Source organism: Chiloscyllium punctatum, chromosome 4 (genome assembly GCF_047496795.1).
Source record: "Chiloscyllium punctatum isolate Juve2018m chromosome 4, sChiPun1.3, whole genome shotgun sequence".
In the NCBI taxonomy this organism is placed as follows: domain Eukaryota; kingdom Metazoa; phylum Chordata; class Chondrichthyes; order Orectolobiformes; family Hemiscylliidae; genus Chiloscyllium; species Chiloscyllium punctatum.
In genome coordinates this window covers 84,953,384-84,977,532 of record NC_092742.1, presented here as the reverse complement: position 1 = coordinate 84,977,532, position 24,149 = coordinate 84,953,384, and the positions used below count along the sequence as shown (strand labels likewise).

The 24,149-nt window shown below is 38.6% G+C and overlaps 1 protein-coding gene across 2 annotated transcripts in view; it reads left to right on the top strand.

Moving 5' to 3' along the window:
• map3k9 (mitogen-activated protein kinase kinase kinase 9) overlaps window positions 1–22,523 on the top strand; it is a 136,094-nt gene extending 113,571 nt beyond the window's left edge. For both annotated transcript variants that reach the window (XM_072569207.1, XM_072569206.1), the window contains 4 exons: window positions 2,816–2,969; window positions 10,687–10,799; window positions 12,779–13,570; window positions 14,674–22,523. In XM_072569207.1, coding sequence (XP_072425308.1) covers window positions 2,816–2,969; window positions 10,687–10,799; window positions 12,779–13,570; window positions 14,674–15,152 — 1,538 coding nt within the window. In that variant the 3' untranslated portion in view covers window positions 15,153–22,523. The remainder of the gene's footprint in view (window positions 1–2,815; window positions 2,970–10,686; window positions 10,800–12,778; window positions 13,571–14,673) is intronic.
• The last annotated feature ends 1,626 nt before the right edge of the window (window positions 22,524–24,149 follow it).

The window sequence follows — 24,149 nt, the reverse complement described above, 5'->3', positions numbered from 1 at the left end:
ATATCATTGTTCCTTCAGTGTTACTGTGACAAAATCTTGGAACTATTTTCCCTAAGAGCATTGTGGGAATACCCACATTAAATAGACTGAACCAGTTAAAGGAGATAGCTCACCATCATTTTCTCGAGGGTATGTAGGCTTTGACAGCGACACTGGCCCACATTCTCTGAGTGAATTAAAAACAAAATGAACTCTCCTTTCTGCTGTGCTGCCAGATAGTTTTCATTATCTAAATTAGTTTTGGTTTTGATGCGATTAATTAGAATTATTGAATTTATTTCAAATGGATCTTTTTTATAAACAATGACTGTAGCTCTAAGGAGCCACACTGGTTTACAACAAATTCTAAGGTGAACTTCAGATTTCATTTCATTCACTATCTCTGCTCCATTCACAGGCTGTGTATTCCATCTTGCAACTCTCCTGTATTCCCACTCTGTTTTTGAAATGCTATCTGTATCCCTTTGGGGGAGAAAGAAATCAAGCAATGCTGTTAATTTCTGTCATCCTCAATTGTTTTTCTCAACAGGTTATCAATCCAGCTCCCTTTTAAATCTTGAATCATGTAGTTCAGGCATCTTTCCATTGCATCTTTTTGCGCCATAACTAATGCTTTATTCTGATTTGATCATTTTTGCAGCCAAAACATGACATCATTTATTGAGCAGAGTCATGGACCATCTCAGTTGTTAAAATAGGCACTGAAAGTGATCTAGGATCCCATCTTAGTCTCTGAGGGATGACCAATCGTGTAATTCAAGCTGAAAACTAGCGAGTGAGCTTATTCAGAAGTAATGTAAAGAAATTAGCAACTGTATTCAATTTACATAGGTTGCTAGACAATAGTTATCTGTTGGGTTTGTGCAGTTCTCTCTGGTGAATATATTATGTAGGGGGAGTGTATGATGAGAAGTAACTGGATAACCCCAGTTGTAATAACCTCAGCCTGAATAAGCAAACTGTTGGTAAAGAAACTGGATTGAGCATTAGTCATGCCTCTCTGCCAAAGGAATGATTTCACAGAAATAATGGTCTCTTTATCTAAACAAATTTGACAAACCTAAGTAGTTTTCAAATTTTCAGTGAAGCCCTTTGCGTAACTAATCACATATCCAACTTAGGCTCTCATTCAGCCTCTGTTCAAAGTGGAGGATTGCTTAGATAATCAATTCAATTATGATGACAGTCCTTAGTTTTATCACTTTTCAAGAGTTAGTTAACTTTCAACATTGTGATATTTGGACTCATGAATTATTTTTGCTCAATGCGAAAACTTCATTGGCTTTCTGCTATCTTTGCCTCAGTCCTAAAGTTACCCAGCTAGACTTTGAAACACTGAGCACACTTTGAATGGCTAAGCTATAGAGTTATCAGATAACAACTCCTCTCCCACCCTCTCGGCTGGTATTTCAACATCTAAGACTTGGAGAAACCAAACAGATCCAAAACCCCTCCAATTTATCCAAAATACACAGTCAACTGCTGCCCCTTGGACTTTGATGTTAATCTGTTTCAGAAACAGCCGATGGCCTAGTTTAAATTGATTTTAGTAATTGGTAAAATGGAAAATCTTATCATTGGAAACTGGGCCAATTTGAGTTATTTATCTCATGACTTCTTACAATTGCTGTCAGCATTGCATTGCCTATAGTTTTGTGCTACAAAGAACCCTACTTTAGGTCACTTTGACATCAGGATTGATATCAGAAAGTTTTTTTTGTACAGCATTTGATCTGACAGATGGAATAGATTTTGGGTTCTGAGAGAGGATGCGACATTTGGGGGTCATTCAAAAGGCAGTTGAATGTCATGACGCAAATGGCAAAGAAAGCGATGTGAGAGACCAAAGGATTTTTTTTTTCATTAACTACACTTGGATTAGCTGAATAGCTTGATTCCTCCATATTTGTTGTGTGGTTTAAATTTGGGAGCATCTCATGTTGCAAGCACAGCCAGAATTGGCAAGGGTAATGATACAGTGGTGCAATGGCTTAGAGTGGAATTGGTCTTGACATCCATGACAAAGGCACATTGTTGAAGGAGAGTGTACTGATTGTACTAATAAAGCACCCAACTTTCGAATTAAATTAAGTTTCAATTAATCTTACAACACAAGATAAAGTAGATGACCTTTTATAACAAAACAGAAATGATTTCAAATAGTCTTTAATTGGAACAAATGGAAAGTTAAAAGTCAACATTTAATTCAAATATTATGATCTAAATTCCACACAGTATAGAGTGTTTTGAAGTCTATGGTTTGCATTTCCATTGTTTCTGCTGTGAAAACCTTGCAACTTGAGTTCTCCTGGATGTTGCCTACCTGATGTTGTCGAATTCATGTTTGAAAATGCAGGCGGAAATGTCTAGCTAACATCCCATGTCAGAGTTGGAAAAAACGCAGTTTGAGGATTATCACTCATGACTAGTACCCCAATAGCCTCTGCTGAAAATGCATGTTTGGCAACTTTGGGATGGGATCAGGATAAGCTGTGGAGTTCCTGTGGTCAAATTGCACTCTCTAGATTTGCATCCATTGAATAACAATGTGATGGTGGGGACCAGAAGACCTTCGAAATGTGCATTTTTCTGTGGGGAAAGGTTGGGAAGGAAATCATTGTCAGTTCTGATGTTTGGTCGACAACATCTGAGCTGTATCTGGTCCTTTAGCGTGATGTTCTAAATGTGTACCATTGCTGGACAATTCATACGTTTTTGTATAAAAGTCTTACATGTTGAATAACATTAAATTATTTCACCAGTGACTGATATGAAACTACTGGGATAAACGGCCATCTTTTTAACCTCTTCATAGTAACACCAGGTGAAAGCAATAAGACCTGGGGTCGCAGTTCAGTGTTTCAGCGAGAGGAGTGTGATGAGGAAGAAAAGAAAGGACAGAAAAAGAAGGGCTGGACGTGGGGCCCCAGTTCTTTACATCAAAAGGATCTTACTAGTGGGGAAGATAGGTAAGAGTAAAGCATTATACAACATCAACTCTATGCTTGTTCATGTTACAGTCAGTGGGCTTACTGTAATTTCTAACAAACCTTTTTTTAGTTACATTCTGAGGGAAACTTGTAGCTTTTTGACTGCAGAGTATTATTATTGGGATAACCCCCATGACCTCCAGTATTGCATTGCAATCAGAGGGACAGTGGATCAAGTGATAAGCTCCAACATTGAAACCCTGAATCTCTCACGTGAGTTTCTTAACAAGTGTGACAGCCCCTCAGTTTGCAACAATAACATAGTACAATGTTCCAAAACTCTTTGAAGCACTGTTATCAAGTAAAATTTGAAATCAACCTGTAGGCAGTGATGTTAGAGCACATGCACAACAATTTTGTCAAAAAGGTAAATTTTGAGGAGCATCTTCAGAGACAGAGTGATGGGAAGGAATTTCAGAGATTAGGGCTCTGGCAATTGAAGGCATGATTAGTAGTTTTGAGAAAGTCAATTTTACACGGAGTACTCCAGAAGCAATTTCAACAACTGCGGTGTAACTAAAGCATACCCTTCCTACTTATGTATTCAATTACCTTTGCAATAAATAATAACATTCAATTAACTTTCATAATTATTTGCTCTAACTACATTCTTACCTTTTGCAATTCATGCGCTAGGATAGCTAGATCGTTCTGCATCTCTGAGTTCTGTGATCTCTCACCATTTACATAATGTTGCTTCTTTTTTACTCTTCCTGCCAAAGTTAAGATGTATTATTGTTTTCCCACATTATAACCTATTTGTCAGATCCTTGCCCACACACTTAGCCTATCAACATCCCTTTGTAGCCAATTCATTCCCTTTTTACAATTTACTTCACTACCTACCTTTCTAGTGTCGGCGAATCTTTCAACTGTACTTCTGGTCCCTTCATCCGAGTCATTTATATAAATTGTAAAAATTAATGCCCTGTAGTATACCACTTGTTACAAATTGCCAAACAGAAAATGACCCCTTGTGCCTATTTTGTTCTCTGTTGATTATTTAGTCGTCTATCCACGGCAATATATTACCCATTAAACCATGAGCATTTATGTCTCTGCAATAACGCTTGATATAGTATCTTAGTGAATGTCTTTAGAAAACCTAACTACAGTATATCCACTGGTTTCCCCTTTATTTGTGTTAATTCTTCAAATAAATACAATACGTTAGTTAATCACGCTCTCCTTTTCACAGTCCATACTGACTCTGCCTGATTATCTTGAAATGTTGTAAATGCAGTGCTATAATGCTTTTAATAATAGTTACGAACACCTTCAGATGTTAAGGTAAGTGGCCTGTGGTTTCCTATTTCTGTCTCCTACCCTTTTTGAATAATGGAGCTATTCTCAAATCTGGTGGAGCATTCCCCAAATCTAGGGAACTTTGGAAAATTAAAACCAACGCAACAGCTATCTCAATAGCCTCACTTTTCAGACTCTAAGATGAAGTCTGTCAGGACCTGAGGATTTGGCAGCCCAGAGGTCAGTGCCATTTCCTTGGTATTAGAATTTTCTTGAGTCTCTCCCTTTGTTCCATTTCCTGATTTGTCACTTAGTTGTTACTGGTTTGTTATTTGTGTCATCTACTGTGAGCACTAATGCAACATAGCTGGTCAATTCAATTTTCCATGATGAATTTCCCCAGACTTATTCTCTGTAAGAGCAATGTTGTCTGTGTTATATGTCTGAAGAAACATTTACTACCATCACCCCTTGATATTCAACAGCATTACCATCACTGATTCAACCACTATCAACAGTCTGGGGTTACCGTTGACCAGAAATTAAACTAGAAAAGCCATGTAATTACTGTGCCACAAGGGGCTAGAAATCCTGCAGTGAGAAACTCACTTAACTTCCCAAAGCTTGTCTGCCATTTACAAGGCATAAGTCGAGCATATGATGGAATACTCCCTACTTGCCTGGATGAGTGTACCTCCAACAGCACTCAAAACGTTTGACACCATCCAGCCCAAAGCAGTCTGCTTGAATAGGCACTATCTTCACAAAAAAAGCACTCCACTACCTACACTAATTTGCAGTAGTAGTATATAATCCACTGCAGAAATTCCCCATGGATCCTTAGACAGCAGTTTCCAAATGTACAGCACTACAGTGTAGAAAGACAAAACCACATGCAAGTTCCCCTCCAAGCCTGTCATCATCCTGACTTTGAAATATGTGGCACTGGAAAAGCACAGCAGGTCAGGCAGCATCCAAGGAGCAGGAGAATTCATGTTTCGGACACAAGCCCTTCATCAGGAATGTGCCCGAAACGTTGACTGTCCTGCTTCTCAGATGCTGCTTGACCTGTTGTGCTTTTCCAGTGCTACACTTTTAAACTCTGATCTCCAGCATCTGCAGTCCTCATTTTCTCCCTGATTTTAAAATATGTCAATGTTCCTTAGGTCACTGGGTCAAAATCTTGGAATTCAAGAAGAACAGTTCAAGAAGGTAGCTCACCACACCTTCTCAAGGGCAACTAGGGAAGGGAAACAAATACTGATCTAGCGATAGAAGCTCATGTCCCCTGAATGAACATGCACTTTCAAAAAAAGCTATTTTTGGATGTCAAAGTGCCTTTTTCCTCATACTTCTCATTTTCCTTCTCACTGATCTTTTTGTTATGATCAATATGTAGATTAAAATCTCCTATGACTGTGAGTACCGCTGTAACTTTCTGACATGTTCCCATTATGCTTTCCTTTATACACCATCACACCATGCAGTGACTGTTAAAGAGCCTGTACACCATTCCAGCAATTGACTTCTATCATTTCTTAAGTCTGCTCAAAACACTTCCAATCCTGGTTTCCTGAACATAGACCATCTCTCATAATGATGGTATCATCACAATAAATTATCAGAGCCACCTGGTCTACCTATTCCTAGCTTCATGTTCTTTCTAAATCTTATGTGCTGTCCAATATTCAGGTCCCAGTATATGTCATCCTGCAGTCTGGCTATCGGATCATACTTGTTTATGTAAGTTTATTTGTGCAAACAGGTCATCTATGTTTTATTTTGAGTGCTGCATGCATTCAGTTAGAGACCCTTCAGTTTAGTTCACTTTGTTATTTTTGTAACCTCTAGTCTTGTCAGTTGATTTGCTTGTAGATTTGTACTTTCTACCTCTTCTGTTATCATCTCCTTATAATTTCACATATTAATACTTTATTGATTTATCTCTACTGTTTGATTAACCACATCTTCCTAAATTTCAGCCCTTACCCACACTATTTCATTTAATACCCTCCCTCCTTCTCTCTATCTGTTTCCACAGGCAGTAGCCTTTGTGCAGCTGCCCAGCTATAGATCTTATGCTGCCTAAGTTGTTTTAATGCAGCTATTGGTGTATTATACCTACTCCACGAGAAGGATAGGATGAAAATGGTGTGGTAATAATAAAAATAATAATAGTTATCACAAACCTTCATCACTGTATGTTTTTGGCATCAACGAAAGGGACGTGGTTGTGGAGAAGGTTAGATTTCATCTCTGGTAGATATCCAGAAAATTGTTTTCACTTTGGACAGTTCAGAACTAGGACCATACATAATGGATTTTCACAAACAAATCAAATGACCAAATGCATGAGCAACCTATTTATCGAGGGAAGGAATGAAATATTTGCTGCTACGAGCAATCTGCAAATGGTGACATTGCTAGAAAAGACCAGCAGATCCAACAGCATTTAGTGAGAGAGAAACAAAGTTAAAATTTCAGGTCAGCGTATTTTCGGTTTCTATTTCTTATTCATTCAGAGAGCGGTTCAAATGTCAAACCACTGCTATGACATGCATTGGTTGAGTCAAATAGGGAGGGGAAGCTCAGAAGAAAGAAATGGTAGGATATCTGACACTGAGGTGAACGAGGATAGTAGAATAGGATGTTGCCTCCCCAGAATGTGTTCCCTGCAAAGTCATTGCAAAGCTTAATTAGTCATGTATCCATTTTACAAAATAGAATTAAGTATAAAATTTGAGTATCATTTCAAACTCCAGGTGTCTCAGTTTACATTTAAAAAAAATTACTTTAAAAACATTTAAAATCAAATAAAAGATTTATCTAACAAATCATGATACAGTTTGTGTGATTCAGTCCATAACATTGTCAGTGTGGCCTGCAATTGAGTGGGTAGAAAGAAGAAGAAATAAAATGCACAAATTGCGCAGAGTATTACTTATTCTAAAGGTTTACACTCATGATTTTAATGTAATTCTCAAACCTCAAAATAAATCCATTCCATTTTTACCTTTGAGCAAATAGTATTTGAATCAGTTCTGCACAGGCAGACTGAAGTGTTCATAGATTTCTTGTTTTGCTTGAAGGTGCAATATTTTGTCTGCTGTATTCCTAAAAAGAACTCAACAGCAATTGTGTTCAGCATTTTTCAGAAGAAATTAGATTTTCCCCGGATGAGAAAGATACATTGGCATCAGCAGTTGTCCTGTGATTTTTAGGAATATTTAATTGAAGTTAGAAATTGTTGAATATGGTAGTTACTTTGTGTTTATAAAATTGGAGGTTGATGTCTAGCAGAAAAGTCAATTACATTAATTTCTGTGAATATTCATCAAATTAATGTCAGTTTGCTCTGGAAACTTCATTCTATTGTATTTTGCTTCTGGACACAGGACCAGATGATGTAAATTGATTTGGAAATTAACCTGGAATAAACTTGAATAGAAAAATCCCATCCTCACTACCCAAGAGTGGCCACAGAGAGTTGCAAAATGTACTTTTAAGATGTAGAATGGACAGACAGAATTCACTTTCCCTTGCAGTAGCTAAATGTAATGCTTATTGCTAGAAAACCATAATTTAAAAGGAACTGCACTCCTTGAGAAAATGACGTTTTAAAAATGTAAATGGGCAAGGCCAGCATTTGTTGCCACACCCCTCATTTTACTTTGAGTCAACCACATTGCTCTGGGTCTGAAGTCACATACAGGCCAGACAAGGGAAGGATAATAAATTTCTTTCCCTAAAGGACATTAGTGTACCCGTTGTGTTTTTATGACATTCAGTTATAGTTTCATTACCGAGACTAGCCTTCATTTCAGAAATGTTTTTGTTTAATCAATTGAAATAAAAATCCAACAGCTGCTAAAGTTAAGTTTGAACCCTTGCCTCCAAAGCATTATCCATATTCCCCCTAATTGTGTTCAACAAAGTGAAAAGTTGTTGCTATCCCAAATTTGGTTTTCATTGTACCCTTTGTCAAAGCTTTCTATCTCGTATTCAAGAGGACAAAATGCAAGATGCCATGGAGAATATACCCATTAACGCTGATTGACAGTTAACTGCCAGGCATTGTTAACTGTCAATGAAATACTTCAACCAAAGTCGACTTGTTAACTAATCAGCACTGACTTCTCATGAGTATAAATATTGTTTATGTTGTTTATTTGTACAATATTGGTGGTATTGAAATTATCCTGATCAGTGCAAGCTGAACAGCTTTGACAAAATGTTTCCTTTTTCAGCAATTCTCAAATTAATCAATCATTTTTCTGTAGCATTTCTTCAGTCATTTTATAGCAGTGACTCTATTTCAAAGCTTGAAAAGTGCCATGACCCAACAGTAGCAACTAAGATTGGAGAGATTTGGGGTATGGTGACCGAGAATGGTATGTTACTGGGGGATCCAGGATGAGGTTGGTGGGGTAGGAAACAAAATCTTTAATCTTAAGGGTTTTTTTTGAAAACCCATATTTGCACTGGCTTTTTTTGAAGTAGCAATTGGGTGCAGACATGATGGGTCAAATGTCCTCTTTCTGCACTATAACAATGCTGCAATACTGGCTGTCCAAGTTCTGTCATTAGACCGCAGTCACCATTACAAAATTATGCAGATGTGAAGAGGCTTCGTAGCTGTAGTAACAAGGTCAGAGATCTACAGCAGCCACTGCTGCCTTGAAGTTTGTGACCCCAAGAAATTGTGGTCTTGATTTTCAGTTTGAGAAACCCTGTTCTGGGGTATTCTTGTAGAGTTGATTTGGAGATAGCAGTAGGCTTTATCTATTTGATAAAATACTCAGTCAAAAGCTTGACTCGTTTATTCAATCAAGATTCCAAAATTTGTCTACTTTTTTGTCTGCATTGCAGCTTGGCACATTTGTGGATTCACAATGGAATCATAAGCAAGTCGATCTAAATGCACGGCATTTATGTACACAATCAACTCTGTAAATGATCCCAGTATAATATTACCTTAATAAATCCTTCTGCATAAAGCTTTATGATAGGATGGATTCAAAAACATTCTACAGAACATCAGGCCAAGATGACTTCCGCTAACTTGAGATGAATTTATCATGAGTATTGTTTACTAATTGTTTCATTAAGCCACGCAGATCCTTACATTGTTATCACCTGGACTTCTACTTGTAGGTTCAAAAATATAACTGTCTAATAAATGTATTTTTTTTATTTGGAATGTTTGCTGGTGAGATTATGCAGTAAAATTTGCATGAAAATTGACAGCACATCTAAGCCACAGGGTGGCATGTTACATTTTAATTAAAATGGAAAGGCGAAGGTCTGTAATTAATGTTTGGATGAACAAGTGCATGCTTGTTGAATCTTTGAGTCTTGGTCCCATCTGGATTTATTTAAGATGTGATTGCAAAGCTCAAACAGACAGGAGCTTACTAGTTGAGTGAAAAATACCTAAGATGCATCAGATTGCATTATGTTAATTTCCAATTATTTGCAACATTGACAACTAATTAACATGATTGTTAGTCAGTAGAGGCTTAGTATATTGTAAGAAAAACACTCCATGCCTCCTTTTAGCTCTTGACCATACAGAGATATTGGATGCACTTTCTACTATGTTCAGTTCAGTGTGTGGATAATCAAGTCACACTGGGGATTAGTGAACTAATTAATCCTCTTGGTCAGCATCCTTAATGATAACGGTATTGCTTTGGATTGGTAATTTATATTAAGATAATCTGTAATTTATTGAATATAAAAATAGGAAATGGTCCCTTGAGCTTGCTCTGCCATTCTATACAATAGGATTGGTAACCAATTGGTTTAACTAAGCATCTTTCTTGGATATCACATCTCCAGGGATGGAGTTGAACATGCAGCTTCTTGTTCAGAGGTAGAGACACTGACACAGTGCTCCCAGTCATGGAAGTTCATGGTTATTCCTTAGCTTTAATTCCAACTTTATGAATACTCCCATTATCCTTGATTCCCTGAGATGGCAAAAAACCTGTCTGTCTCAGCCTTAGCCATCATGGTCAAATTGGATTGTGTGCATCTAATAATGGTCAGGAAAAACTGAGGGGTCACATGGTAGAAAAATGGAAAAATGACACCTGGGAGTGCTTATCCTCACTCCAAGCCCACCTCTCGCTGCCTCCAGAAATTTTGATTTCAGCTGTATGAAATTTCAGATGGAGCATTAAAGAGAGAGAAAATAGATTTACTGCTATATTGTCATGTCCCTTGGTGAACACATCAATGTTGACAGGAGACCCCCATCCCACCCCCCGCAGAAGTATCGCAGTTAATGTGTTGCTCCAAGAGGTGAAGGCATGGGGTGTGTGCCATGAAAAGAGATCATCTTGTACACGTAAAGAGAGAGAAACATTAAATGTATTGAAGCATGTCCTGCAAACTATGCATACACTGATAACTACTGAGTTATTTCTCTTTATTTCCCTTCTCCAAGTCTTAAACATCTGATCGATGGAAACAAGCAGTGGTCCTCCAGTGCTCCCAATCTGGGGAAAAACCATCGACCCATTCCTACTGTCCCAGAGTTTGCCAGCCTCATTGAAATAGGTACGGAAAATGTGCACCATTTTAAAAATTACATTTTGTTGCATTAATTGTTCATTTTTTTGTTTTGTTTCTATTCTTCACACATTCTTTGCTGAAGATGCTAGGTTTTACTGGGTAAGCTGTTCCACAATGGTCAGCAGATCCACCAGTAAATGATTCAATTGGGCTATCATCGCATGGGTTTTATCAATGAGCATCAACAGCTTAATTGAGCTTACTGTTTGTGCCAGATCTTGCAGTTAGCAGTGAATTAATGGCTCCAGCATTCATTATTTTTCCAGTTACCCACAGAAACTATTTTGTAATTTATGGAAAGTCTGCCATTCTCCATGTGAACAAGATAGTTATGTATGTTCAACTAACCAAGTTGATGAATCCTCAGATATGCAGATCTAAGTATATAATTGCAAATTATGGGAGGGCTCATGTGGTGCACTGGTAGTGTCTCAACCTCTGGGCCAGGTAACCTTGGCACAGGTCCCATCTGTAGTAGATGTATGTATATATTTCTGCACAGATTGACTAGAAAGTACCTGCAACAGAGCTGCTAATATCCTTGACCCCTTCTCAGTCATTTCTGAACAATAAGCTTTTGAGAGGAAAATATGTATGTTTTTAATTCCTCAAGGTATGGGCAATTTGGGAGCGGCAGCAAGCATTTTGAGAGTTTAACTAAAAAAGTTTGTTCACCCCCAAATATAATGCAATAGTATTGATACACACAGTCATAGAGTCATACAACATAAAAACAGACACTTTGGTCCAACCAATCCATGCTGAACATAATCACAAACTAACCTAGTCCCACCTGCCTGTTCCTGACCCATATTCCTCCAAACCCTTACTATTTATGCACTTATCTTTTTTTTAAACATTGTAACTGCCCACATCCACCACTTCCTCAGCAAATACATTCCACATGTGAACCACTCTCTGTGTAAAATAATTTCCCCTCATTTCCTTTAAAAATCTCTCTCCTCTCGCCTTAAAATTATGCCCCTTAATCTTGAAATCCCCCATCCTAGGGAAAAGACACTTAACATTAACTCCATCCATGTCCTTCATGATTTTATAAACTTCTATAAGGTCACCATTCAACCTCCTACACTCCAGTGGACAAAGTCCCAGCCTATCCCGTCTTTCTTTATAACTCAAACCTTCCTACTCTATAACATCCTGCTAAATCTCTTCTGAACCCTCACTAGCTTAATAATCTCCATTCAATGTGCATGCTAACCATATTTTCTTTGAGTGTTTAAGAGAACAGTCCACTATTACAGGTTAGTGCAAAGAAGTTAGCGATTCATGTGATTGTCTTGTTCTGGAAAACACATGTTGCAGGTCTAATAAAGAAGATACCTTCCTTCCTGAATTTAACTGCTGAATTTATCAGGATTCTCTCAAAGAGGTTGACTTTCTGCGGGCCACAGTGTTAATTCTGTAAACAGGCAGGTCTGTTTGCTGTTTTGGTGGACCTGAAAAAGAAGAGCTTGGTGACTCTACACTGTTACAGTCTCTAGTCCCTTTTGAGGCCTATGTATTCCTTTCCTTTCTATTTGGAAGTTAGGAATAGGATGTGTCTTCACTACGCCTAACAGTTTAGAGAAACTATGTCCTCTCATGGATCGTGTAGATAAAAGAGACATGATCATAAATTTAGAGCTAGAATACTTAGACTGAAATCGTGAAATGACTTCCCTCACAAATAGAGTGGAAATCTTAAATTCTCTCCTTCTCCATGAAGGCTGCAGATGCAATGGAAAAATGGAACTGGGTCTGAAATCAGCCATAGTCCAAATTTAATGAAGGATAAGGCTTACGGGACTGAATGAGCTGACTCCTAAACTTTTCCTGAGTGGTAACAATGGCTGAGATTTTGTAAAAACTCCAACACTGACAATACTGGTGAGGTGGGAAATACCAAAAGAGTGTCTCTCATAAAGAAACCAGATTCAAGATGCTTTTTTTTTTAATTGCAGAGCATGAAGATGGTGACACCATTGTTGATTTTGATGTAACACTACAACAACCTGCTTTACACAACCAAGCCTACCTCTCTTTACCATTTGACAGAAATGATGGGGAGGGTGCTGTTAGTGACAATAATGAGGATCCTACTCCAGTAAACTCAGCTACTAGCACCCCACAGCATACTCCCACCAACAGTATAAAACGAGGCTCACAAAGGAAGAAGTGTGATTTTGTCTTCCTGGGTTGTGGGGCTGTCCTAGCAGCAGTGGCTTTGGGATTAGATTTGCTCGAATTGGGAAAATGTCAGATTTTGCAAGATGATGTTGAACCAAAGGAAGAGAAGAAAAAGAAGGAAGGCATTTTCCAGCGCACCAGCCGACTGCGGAGGAGCACCAGTCCTCCTTCTCGAAAGCTCTTCAAGAATGACGAAGCAATTATTTCCTCCTTTGATCCATCTTCCTCGTTGACGTTGCTCTCATTGTCTTCCATTTCTGAATGCAACTCCACAAGATCTTTGTTACGTTCAGACAGTGATGAAATGGTGGTGTACGAAATGCCTACAACCCCAAGTTTGATCAATGAGAGCTCCAAGTTTATTACCAATCATCCTTTGGTTGATATAACCATTGAGCGCTTCAAACGTGACCCTAAACAATCATTGACTCCAACTCATGTGACAAAAACCACTACCACAGTGCACTGGGGTCACAGGCGAACTCCTTCTGATGGTGCAATTAAGCAAGTTCCCCAGACTCCAAGCTGCATGCCATCCAATGGTACCTTGGGTTCCATTTCTACAGGTAGGTGTTTGGTATGTTATAATAAAGTATACAGTTTAACCAATACAGTTTAACAGTTCCTTAATCAGAATTTATAATATCTTGGTCCTAATGTTGTAAAATGCACCTTCCTTTTACTTGTTGTTTCTCATGAATACAAAGAGTCCAATTAATTTGAATTCTTCACAGTTTTCTTACCCCACTGCTTGTGTGTATGTGTGTGCCCCAACATGCTGCCTTTGTAGCCATTCCAGTCGCCATCCAATAAGATTACTGATCAGCTCTTGCACCTTTCCAGTGAAAGCAATGAACTCCATGATGACACTCACTGCGTGGCACTGTTTCGATTGTGAGTTGTGGTATGTCACCAGAACACAGATCTATGACTACTTCATTCTATGTGTATCTGTGTGTGTATTTGTAAGTGGTGGGAAGAACAGGATTCTAATGTGTTCTCAAAATATTGCCACATTGAATTTCAATGAAGATTTTTTTAATGATCGGTAAATGTACCTTCTAAGCAACTTGCTGTAACATATTGAATGGTGCAGTTATCTTGTGTATTTAGACACTTATTACATGTTGTACAATGGTAACTTGGAGGGGGTTGGTAAACCCATGAAAGCCATCCTCAATTAGAAATAGATAGCTGTTGGATGAACTAGTTCTATTGCCAAGTAAGCAGAAGCATCCAATGTCGCCTGCTCTCTCACCAGGTCCTAAAATATCAAATTTACTTTAATTCACTGAGGAGCCTGAAATGGAATGGACTCAATTAAAATTGGAGTTCAGTTCAGGGAGGGGCAGGAAATCTGCAGAAATCATTTGATGGCCCATTCTTTCTAAGAGGTTAAAAGTAAATGAAAATGACAGAGAAAAGATTAAATATATTTCCGGTTGATAATACTAGTGAAAACCACACTGAATACAGCAAGACCAGAGGTAAAGTAGAAAAAAGAAAGTGAGAAGCAGAGTAGTAACAATTACATCCAAGGCTTCATCCATTTAATCCCCTTGGGAGCAATGCAATTAATTACTTTCTTTATTCCATATAATTAGTGTTTATTATAATGGAATGGGAAACGATACAGATTGGTAGAGATTAATATTTCTGTCTTTTTAAGGTGTAGGTAAAAGTCCAAGCCCCAACAGGGATCCAACGGAGGTTCCGCGCTTGCCTGACCCCAATCTGGTTTTTCCACCGACTCCAAGACGGAGGAACACAAAGCAGGATTTCACATTAGAAAGACCCAAGACATTGGAATTTGTACCAAGGCCACGTCCATCTGCAAACCGTCAGCGGTTAGACCCGTGGTGGTTTGTCTCGCCCAGCAAAACATGCAGTAATTCCCCAGTCAATAGTTCAAGCACTGAAACACCATCCAACCTGGACTCTTGCCTCAGCAGCAGTGGCACTGTGGAGGATAGGCCGGGGCTCCCCCTCTTTCTGCCTTATAGGCAAGGACTCGGTAGCTACGAGCGGACATTATTAGACACAGATGTGGAAGGTCAGAGTCAGGATGGGACGCTTCCACTGTGTGGAGCAGAGATGAATCCACGCAAGGCAACAGCCTATGAGCTGCAGCACAATTTCTGGTCGTAGCAGCGTGCGGTACACCACACAAATCCACAAAAGGAACTTGCACTGGGAATGCACTTTTATGAAATGACTGGCTTGAACTGAATGCCACTTAGTGTCATCCTAGGATTTTGCCGAAGTTCAAACTTGGATCCAGGATTCACCAAGCCGACAGCAAAAATAAGCAGTTGGATGCTGTTCAGCTGGGTTCCTCCATTATATTCCCAAAACTCATCTTGTACTGTACACATCGAAGATCTCTGTGTAACCATCCTCATTGACCTTTTGGCTTGGAATCATGTTGTTATGAATCAACGCTAAGTTCAAGTTGCATTTGTTAGTAGAAAAAACAATACGTCTGTATTCTCCTGTGTTGTAACCTACTTAAACAAGTTTCAAGGCAAGCACGATAGCAGATGCTAAAAGCATAAAGCATGACCGATCGAGATTTATGCACCTTCCAATAAGCTATAAATAGTCTCGGATGAAGACGTGTTAAACCATGCCTGTATTTTAAAAAAAAATCTGTCCATTCATTTCTTTTCCTCTCTGCAAGTCCATTGTTTCATCCCTGAATGATGACAAGAACAGTTCAGGTGGAGAGAGGAGAAGAAATTTGTGCCCCCCTGCCACCCCCCCACCAAAAACCTCCCAGCTAGTTATGGTGGATGATCATGATTAAAAGCTGAGAAACTCAGCGGTCTTGCAATGCAGATAGTATCTGCGAAGTGAATATACAGCTCAGAACTTTTTTTTTATCACAAATGTAAGTCACTCGCAGGTCCCAGCAGGAGGGTGAACACAAAGTATTCGTGTTTTTTTTCAGCGGCTCATGTGTCATCCTCTTGAGCCAACTTTTCTTGCTCGGTTTACTAAACTCTCTCGCCTTTCCTGATGAGCACCCATTTTAAAGAGGGTTTTATCTTCGCATGATTGGTGAGAGTAAATAGACGTTTATGTCAATCTGTCAAACTGCATTGCCTCACCTGAAGTAGTTTTTGACTTATTTACAAAGAAAACTATATCTGGACATCAGCTATTAGGAGAAGTATCATCATCAAAAGTCTTTGGGTCAGCAATGCAGCTCACAGCTCCGCGGTCTATTGAGTATAATTGTGTTTGCTGAATCAAAGGATTGGGAACAAGTGTTCCAGTGTTCATCTCATGTCCTTGTATAAGTGACCACTTGTATTTAATGCTCTTTTGTAAGTATATATTGCACTGAGACCTTGAAGGTCAAAGATTATGATATTATTAATAACGTGTAATGGAAAATTGTCAAAGGAATGTTTTATTGTTAGCTGTGAGGAGACAGTATCCCTTTTTGTTAGCCTAAGGTCTATAGGCTGGACAGTATTTGCAAAGGTCCACAGTCCAGAAGTCAAATCTTTTATCCATGCCTTTCAATATAAGCCAGTGTTAACTTGCAAGCTTCCTGTGGTGGCTGCTTCCAATAATTTTTCAACAAATGATACCAGAGAATAATGAGACATGTTGACAGAGGGGTTGCTATATGTGGGACTGTTAGTTCTGTCCATGCTGTTGGTTTTATTTTTCTTCCATTTTCTCTGTGAATGCTGCAGTAGCCTTGCCTACCTATTAAGTTCCATGTACTTCTCCTGGGGAACAAAAAGTAGGAGTAACGTTGTCTGCTGCAGAAGTGTAAACCTGTCCAAGGGCATAATGGTGAGAAGCAGGGGAGCAAATGGTCTACTAGTGATATTATGAGTACCAGTAATACAAGCCAGAGTTTGACAGGATGAAAATATAGTACATCTTCATAGTGTGCACTCTGATGATAATTTAACAACTCCACAAAAACTGCTCACTCACCAATATATTGAGCATACAGCTCCAGGAAACAATTTCTAAAATAGCATAATTGAAGTCCATCTTTTTTTTGGTTTTATTTTCATTTGTACTATTTGTAAGTGTGATAACTTTGTGGGTGTAGTTTATAAGTCAGAAAAACACAACAGCCTTATTTTATTTTCCTGGCAAGAGACATGTAACTTCCAGAAAGGATAAAGTGTTTCGCACAGTCAAATACGTGGGATTCACAGTCTCCCAGTTTCACATTGTGATGGTCCTAGAATAACTTTCAGCTAAAACTGACAACTCTCTTCATCCTACCTTGAGTCTTTGCAATTCCTGCTGGTCAACAGAAGGTATAGTTGCAGAATGCACAAGCCATATTGGAGTGCGTGGATGTCAGTGGCATTATACACTCTCTTTATAATTTTGATTGGAGAAAAGAAATGATGAATGAGGAAAAAAGTAGGATTGCAGTCTTTGTGATTAAAAAGTGCGGTTACCTTCTCAAGCAGACATTTCGATGTCTATCCCAATTTATTTATCTTGAACAGCAACAATGTTAAGAACTAAACTGGATGCAGCAAGTACCTCCTGATCTGACCATTTAAATGTATCTATTCTCTGAGAATAATACAATGTCTTGTTTCCTTTCACTTGTTTCTTTTGAAGGGAATATCTGAAACCTTTGGTTTTTGCTTTACTTCAATCTTGTGCGCTTGAGGCCAAAGAGAAGATTGTGGAGTTTGACCATTCCATTTTTTAAAGCCTACCCCCCTGTCACATGGCTCTGGCATACAAATATTTGACCGCGCAAAGGCAAATGTCAATTTTTCTTTGGATTTGTATTTTCTTTGTCACCACTTTCTGACTTTTAAACATTATTGGAGTGATAATCAGTCTGACATCACACACACACACACACACACACACACACACACACCCTGTTAAAACATGCAAATAGAATGGTGGCTGTTTCACTTCATGAGAGAGGATTGTCAGCATATTCTATTATATCTGAATGCTGGTGTGTCTCTGACATATCTAACTAAAGTGTGATTTAAAAATTTTATGCCTTTCCTAGTCAAGTCACAAATGTACTTTTTAGGTCTCGGTCAGCATTATATTGATATTACGTGAATGATCAAATAGCAGTGGATATAGGTAGGGATGTGTGTGGGTGTAACTAATGAGTGAGCACTATTAAGAGCGGAGTGGATAATTGTGACTCCTTCTGCACATTCAAGTGATTGAAACATCATTCTGCTAACAGCATGCTCATATCAGCAGCATATAAATATTATTCCATATATTTAATAAAATAGAAGGTAGAGCAATGTGTCTTTAAGACTTTAGCTACAGTGACTGATTTGTCCAAGAGTGCACAGATTTGCTGGTGAATCATAGAGTCAGCTGCCTTTCAGAGCTGCTCACTACTAAATACGCAGCCAAGTTGCTTCTATATCGAGTGGTATTCTATCTGCTAGGCTGTTTGGAACAGAATTTAAAGACAAAATGCAAATGGTGTTTAGCCAACTGGTGTTAAAGATCATTGCACAGGAATCCAGTCAGCATGAACAACTCCCAGTTATATTGCTCACTAGGACAAAAACTAAAAGAAAATGAAAATCTGAACATAAATGCATTTTGGAAATGTGAATTAAATGCTGAAATCCCTATCTACTTAGAATTGTGCTATTTCTTACTCTGCGGCTTTTCGGGTGCAAATGAGAATGCAGTCAAAATTTGAGAATTCTGATTGAGGATGTTGCTATAAGAGCCACAAATGTGAGACTCCTCTGTATAAGTATGTATCCTTTCCAGCAGAACTATAGAGCCATTTATATGACCAGAGCTAGTACTTTCTGTGCCCATGATCTTCAGAATACCAGTAGGAAAGTGGAGATCTTGAAATCTCTTGAAAGCAGAGCACTTCCTCCACTTGAATTTGACCCAGAAGATGCACTAGATTAATCTCTGGGGCAAAACTAGATGGCAGTGCAGCTGTAAGTAAATTCAAACCAGCAGCAAACTGCCAGCCTGCTTCTGTATTGCTGTGCCTTTATGCCTATCACCTGAGAAATAAATGCTGACACAAGTAATTAGTGTGCTCAATCTCCCCACTCAATCTCACTAGGGTACTTTGTTAACTGGGAATGGACAATGTGTGATGTGTCAGTAAGAAGGCAGTCTGTATAAAAATGACTCCTAACTTAAAGGTTTAGTGAAATGATGGTCAGTTGTGAGACAGGAGCTCTAACGGTTTTATGGGTCTCAGTGGAATAACAACAGAATGAAATGTTAAGTTTTCTTTCAGCTCAAGACCTTGTTGAAAGAAAACTTGAGGCATAAAATAGGGAGGTCTCTGGGCATATTTGATTATCCAGTCTAACTGATATATTGCCAGTTTATTGATTATTGAGCAATTGGTGTCTGCGTTATAGTATAAATACAGCATAGGTTTAAAAACTGCACCTTAAATCACCAGGTGCCCAATACTGGCTTAAGGAAAATGTTCTGAAGGGAAAACTTGATCTCACTCTTCCCCTGTTCCAAAGGAGATGGGCAAATTCTGTTAAAATTATTTAAATTACGACAAAGTCACTTTATTAAGAAAGTGCAGGCCTTTGCACAATCTTCTTATAGAATATCTTTGGGTGCTGGATTGACTCTCGCCAATTTGATTTTGAAATCCTTTCACTGCTGTACTATTTGTAAAATTTAACTCATGGGTGGCACAATGCTGATTAAAATCTATTATCTGCTTTAACTTGGCAATATGGTTGAACAATAGTTGAAAGCCTGTGTTGAGCAACCAGCTTATTTAATGAATTCGCACGTGCGTTTGTTTAATTAAGCACATCAACTGTTAAATCAGAGACAGAAAGATGTACTTTCATAATGAGACAATGAGCTGTTTAAAGTGTATAAATTCCACTCAATGGCCAAACCACAACCAACAAATTTTACTAATGAGCCAGTCGTTCTGAGATCTTCATCCCACCCTATCTCACCTCACCTACCTTCAATTCAGCTTTGAGTAATTTTTGATTGCACTTGCCTATTAGGGTAATGAGATGTGCTTTATTGTGTGGAGTTGCTATTGAGTTGCTTTCAACTTGTGTTGACCCATTGCTTTTATCAATGGGAATTGAGAGTTGACCTTAGGAAGTGGGGTGGTAGGTATGGACATCTCAGCTAGGTCATTAACAAGTTGTTCAGGTCAGTAAGCCCAATAAAGAACAAACCCAACAAATACTGACATTGCCTTTTTTTTATTACTGTGCTGCCTCAGACTCATGGTGCTTCCAATGCTAGTGTGATGATTGTGAATAGCTGCTGTTGCTGACCCTATACCATCAGCCATGAGGAGTGATACTAAGAGTCTCTCCTGACGTGAACTGACACAGAGACCTTTTCCCCTTTGCACCATTGCCAATGGATAATGATGTAGATGCCCCTTCTCGGTGATATCAATGAATTTTATTTTGAAAAGAATATTTGAAGTTTTACATCATTGGTTACTCCATAGCAAGTGGGGAATAAATATTAAAGAGAGATCAGTGGTCGGTAGAAGAGATGACATTGTCAACTCTCCTCCACTCAACCTGTCACTTAACATTTGCCTCCTTCATATTTGAAATGGAGGTTCATAATGGCGCTAGTTAGACAGAGATTACTAGCAAAACAAAATGGAAAGTTTCCCTCAGTGATTGAACTCCGTTCCCCTTTCCTCCATATAATTTTACGGCTAATGCATTTATTCTTGAGGCTAATTCACTGCTGAATGCTCCATGTATAATATGAATGCCAGAAACACACACATTTCCTATTGTAAATCTGATTTTTGAAGATATCAAGTTTCATCTGATTTTGAAGGCTGTGAAGTGATAATTACTGGCTGGTTAAAAAGGCTGTGTACACTTGCTATTTCAAGAATTGAGTTCAGATTTATACCATTTAATGGCCTGGGAACAAGTCTACCCTGATCTTTATAATAATTGTTCGCTAAAATCTTAACGTTTAATACTGTGGCTGTCTTGGTGTTTTATGGTCCTTTGCAATGTAAGAAATATAACTTGCTTTTTTTTAGCATTCTTTGCATTTTCAGGGGTTCCTGATTAATTTAAGAGGGCAGTTGGGCGATATACAATGTCTTGTGACACTCCTGATCAAAACAAATTGTGGGGGCAAAATAAGTGATGGATTGAAGGCAACATTCTGCTCCTGGTAAATCAACATCCACTTAAGTGCAAAAAGACTTCACTGGGAATTAGATTATGGGTGAATGTTGAAAGATACAAATTACAAGTATACAGTTATAATTTAATCATCTGACACTAATTAGAAAATACGTTTCTTCATTTAAAAATCAGGTAGCTAAATTACATTGGGATGATGAAATATGTCCAGTTAATTGGATTTGGGGACCAACAACTAATGAACAATGAAATAACTCGTGCACAGTTGCAACTGTTGGTGTTCTATTATTTTATCTGTCTGTATTTAAATTAACAGTCCCTTTTTAACTATTATGAAGTTGTCGGTGTTTGGCACAGACAACCTGTTTCTGAATCTCAACAATTTTGTAGTGTCACTCAAATGATTTAACTACTGCTTTCGAGCAGTGTGTCAATCTTTTAACGTGAAATGTCAGTGGATTCCACTTTGGTATCCAATTAAATAAATGTAGGTGCTGGATATGTAGCAGGATGTACAGCAAGCACAGTGGACAGTGAGCCAAGTACTGAACAAATAGAGTCTACTTGAAAGGAGCCTGTTCGAACTGTAGCAACTAGAACTTATGACTGAAACAACAACAATGTCACCTGATCAGTTTTTTTTTCCTGTGTAATAGAATTCAGTGAGCGGAATGTAGTTACATAAGCTCCGTTCTGGCCAAGGTTAGTCACCACTGCAAATAACTCCCGTCCCATCCCATCCCATCCCATCCCAACCCTCCCCACTCTTGATCTGGTTTTTGCTTAAGTTTTGTTTTTTTTTACATAGTTGGACTGATTTGGATTTCTACAACACTGCATACTGATCTGGATCATTGCACTGCTTTTTATTATGTTATATAATTATTTGTTGAAAGTGAAAAATAATTTTCAAGCTCCCAACTGAATAATCTGAAGTAGTTTGGAATATTTGAGGGGAAGCGACTTTAACTCCAGAGCAAATGCACTATGGTCTTATTTATTGCACAGAGAAACATATGTATTTGCCATTTTTCACACATCAGGAACGGACCTTTCTGTTACTCACTTCTTTGATTTGAAGTGTCTCCTCATATTTTTTGATGTGAACTTATGTTTGTCAGTTAAAATGACAATAGTTAACAAAATATTTCATGGTTTGGAAACATCACTGTCTCATCTTGTCTGGTTGATGTAAATTGATTCTGTATGTATTTTGCATTTTTTAATTAAGTTATGGTTTAAGAGAAATAGAACATATATTTTTGTTTAAAAAGAATCAAATGAAGTCATTTGTTACTTTTTTTTTAAAGAGACACCACATAGCCAAGCAGGCTTGGTTTATTTGTTAAACCTACCGTTGATCAAACTGTTCAGCCTCATCTCAGCACTAAATATATCAACTTGAATAAAATTTCTTGTATGGTTAAAATTGCGGCCACATGTATTCATTTCTAAACACAGCATTATTCAGTGTGTGTTAGCTACAACTCAGATGATGGTGCTTTTGCCCATGAGCCAGAAAGGTTTAGGTTCAAGTCCCACCTCAAGACATGAGTAGATAAAGCAAGCCTGATGCTCAAGTGGAGCACTAAGACACTGCTACAAAGTTGGAGATGCCATCTTTTGGATGAGATATAAAACTGAGACTACTTTTCCTTTCTCAGGTGCCAGGTGAGGCAGTGGCAAAGTGGTAATGTATCTGAACTAGTAATCCAGAGGTACAGACTAATGCTCTAGAGATATGGGTTCATCTGACTGTGGTTGTTGGAGGGTGAACCACCTCAGCCTCAGAGGTGCAGGAGTTCCTCAGAATAGTGCCACATGCCCAGTCATCTTCAGCTGCTTCATCAATGACCTTCCAACCATCATAAGCTCAAAGGTGGGGATGTTCACCAATAATTGAACATTGTTTAGTACCATTTGTGATTCATGGAGTCATACAGCACAATATCAGACCCTTTGATCCAACTCAGCTATGACAACCAGGTTTCTTAAACTGAACTAGTCCCGTTTGTCTACATCTGGCCCATATCCCTCTCAACCTTTTATATCCATGTACCTGTCCAAATGTTTTAAATGTTGTATTTGTACTTGCCTCTGCCACTTTTCTGGGAGGTCATTCTATATACGCACCACCCTCTGTGTGAAAAGACTTCCCCTCTGGTCCCTTTTAAATCTTTCCCCTCTCACCTTTAAACCTATGCCTTCTAGTTTTCAATTCCCTACCCTGAGAAAACGACCTTGTCTGTTTACCTTACTTATGCCCCTCATGATTTTATAAAACTCAATAAGGTCACCCCCTCAGCCTACTACAATCAAGTAAAGAGTCCCAGCCTATCCACCCTCTCCTTATAACTCAAACCCTCCAGTCTCAGTAGCATCCTTTTTTGCACCCTTTTCAGCTTAATAACATCCTTCCTATTGTGGGGTGACCAAAATTGTACCCAGTACTCCAAATGTAGCTTACCAATGTCTTAACTCCTCAGATACTGAGGCAGCCCGTGTTCAAAGTAGCAAGACTTAAACAACATTCAGGCTAGAGCTGAAGACTGGCCAGAGACTAGGTTCCTGTAACGAGTAACTCAGGTCCTCACTACCCTTAAGACTGTCAACCATCTACAATGCACAAGTCAGGAGTGTGAATGGAATACACTCCTCTTGTCTGGCACAGTCCATTTGATCGGCCCTTCATGCAACACTTTCAACATTCACTCCCTCCTATGATGTATGCTGACATCTGCTGGACTCACAGCGACAACTCACCACAGTTCCTTCGGCAACACCTCCTAAACCGGCCACCACTACCACCGAGAAAACAACAGTAGTAGGTACATGGAACACCACCCCATGAACAAAACAAGTGAGCTTATCTATCCTTAAGATGGACACACAGAATCTTACAAAATGTCTCTCAGAAATTAAATGGTTGGTCTTTTGGATTCACCTGGCATTGGGAGCAGACCCCTCTCAAGATAAAAACATCATGAGTCTTTTTTGAGATTTAATG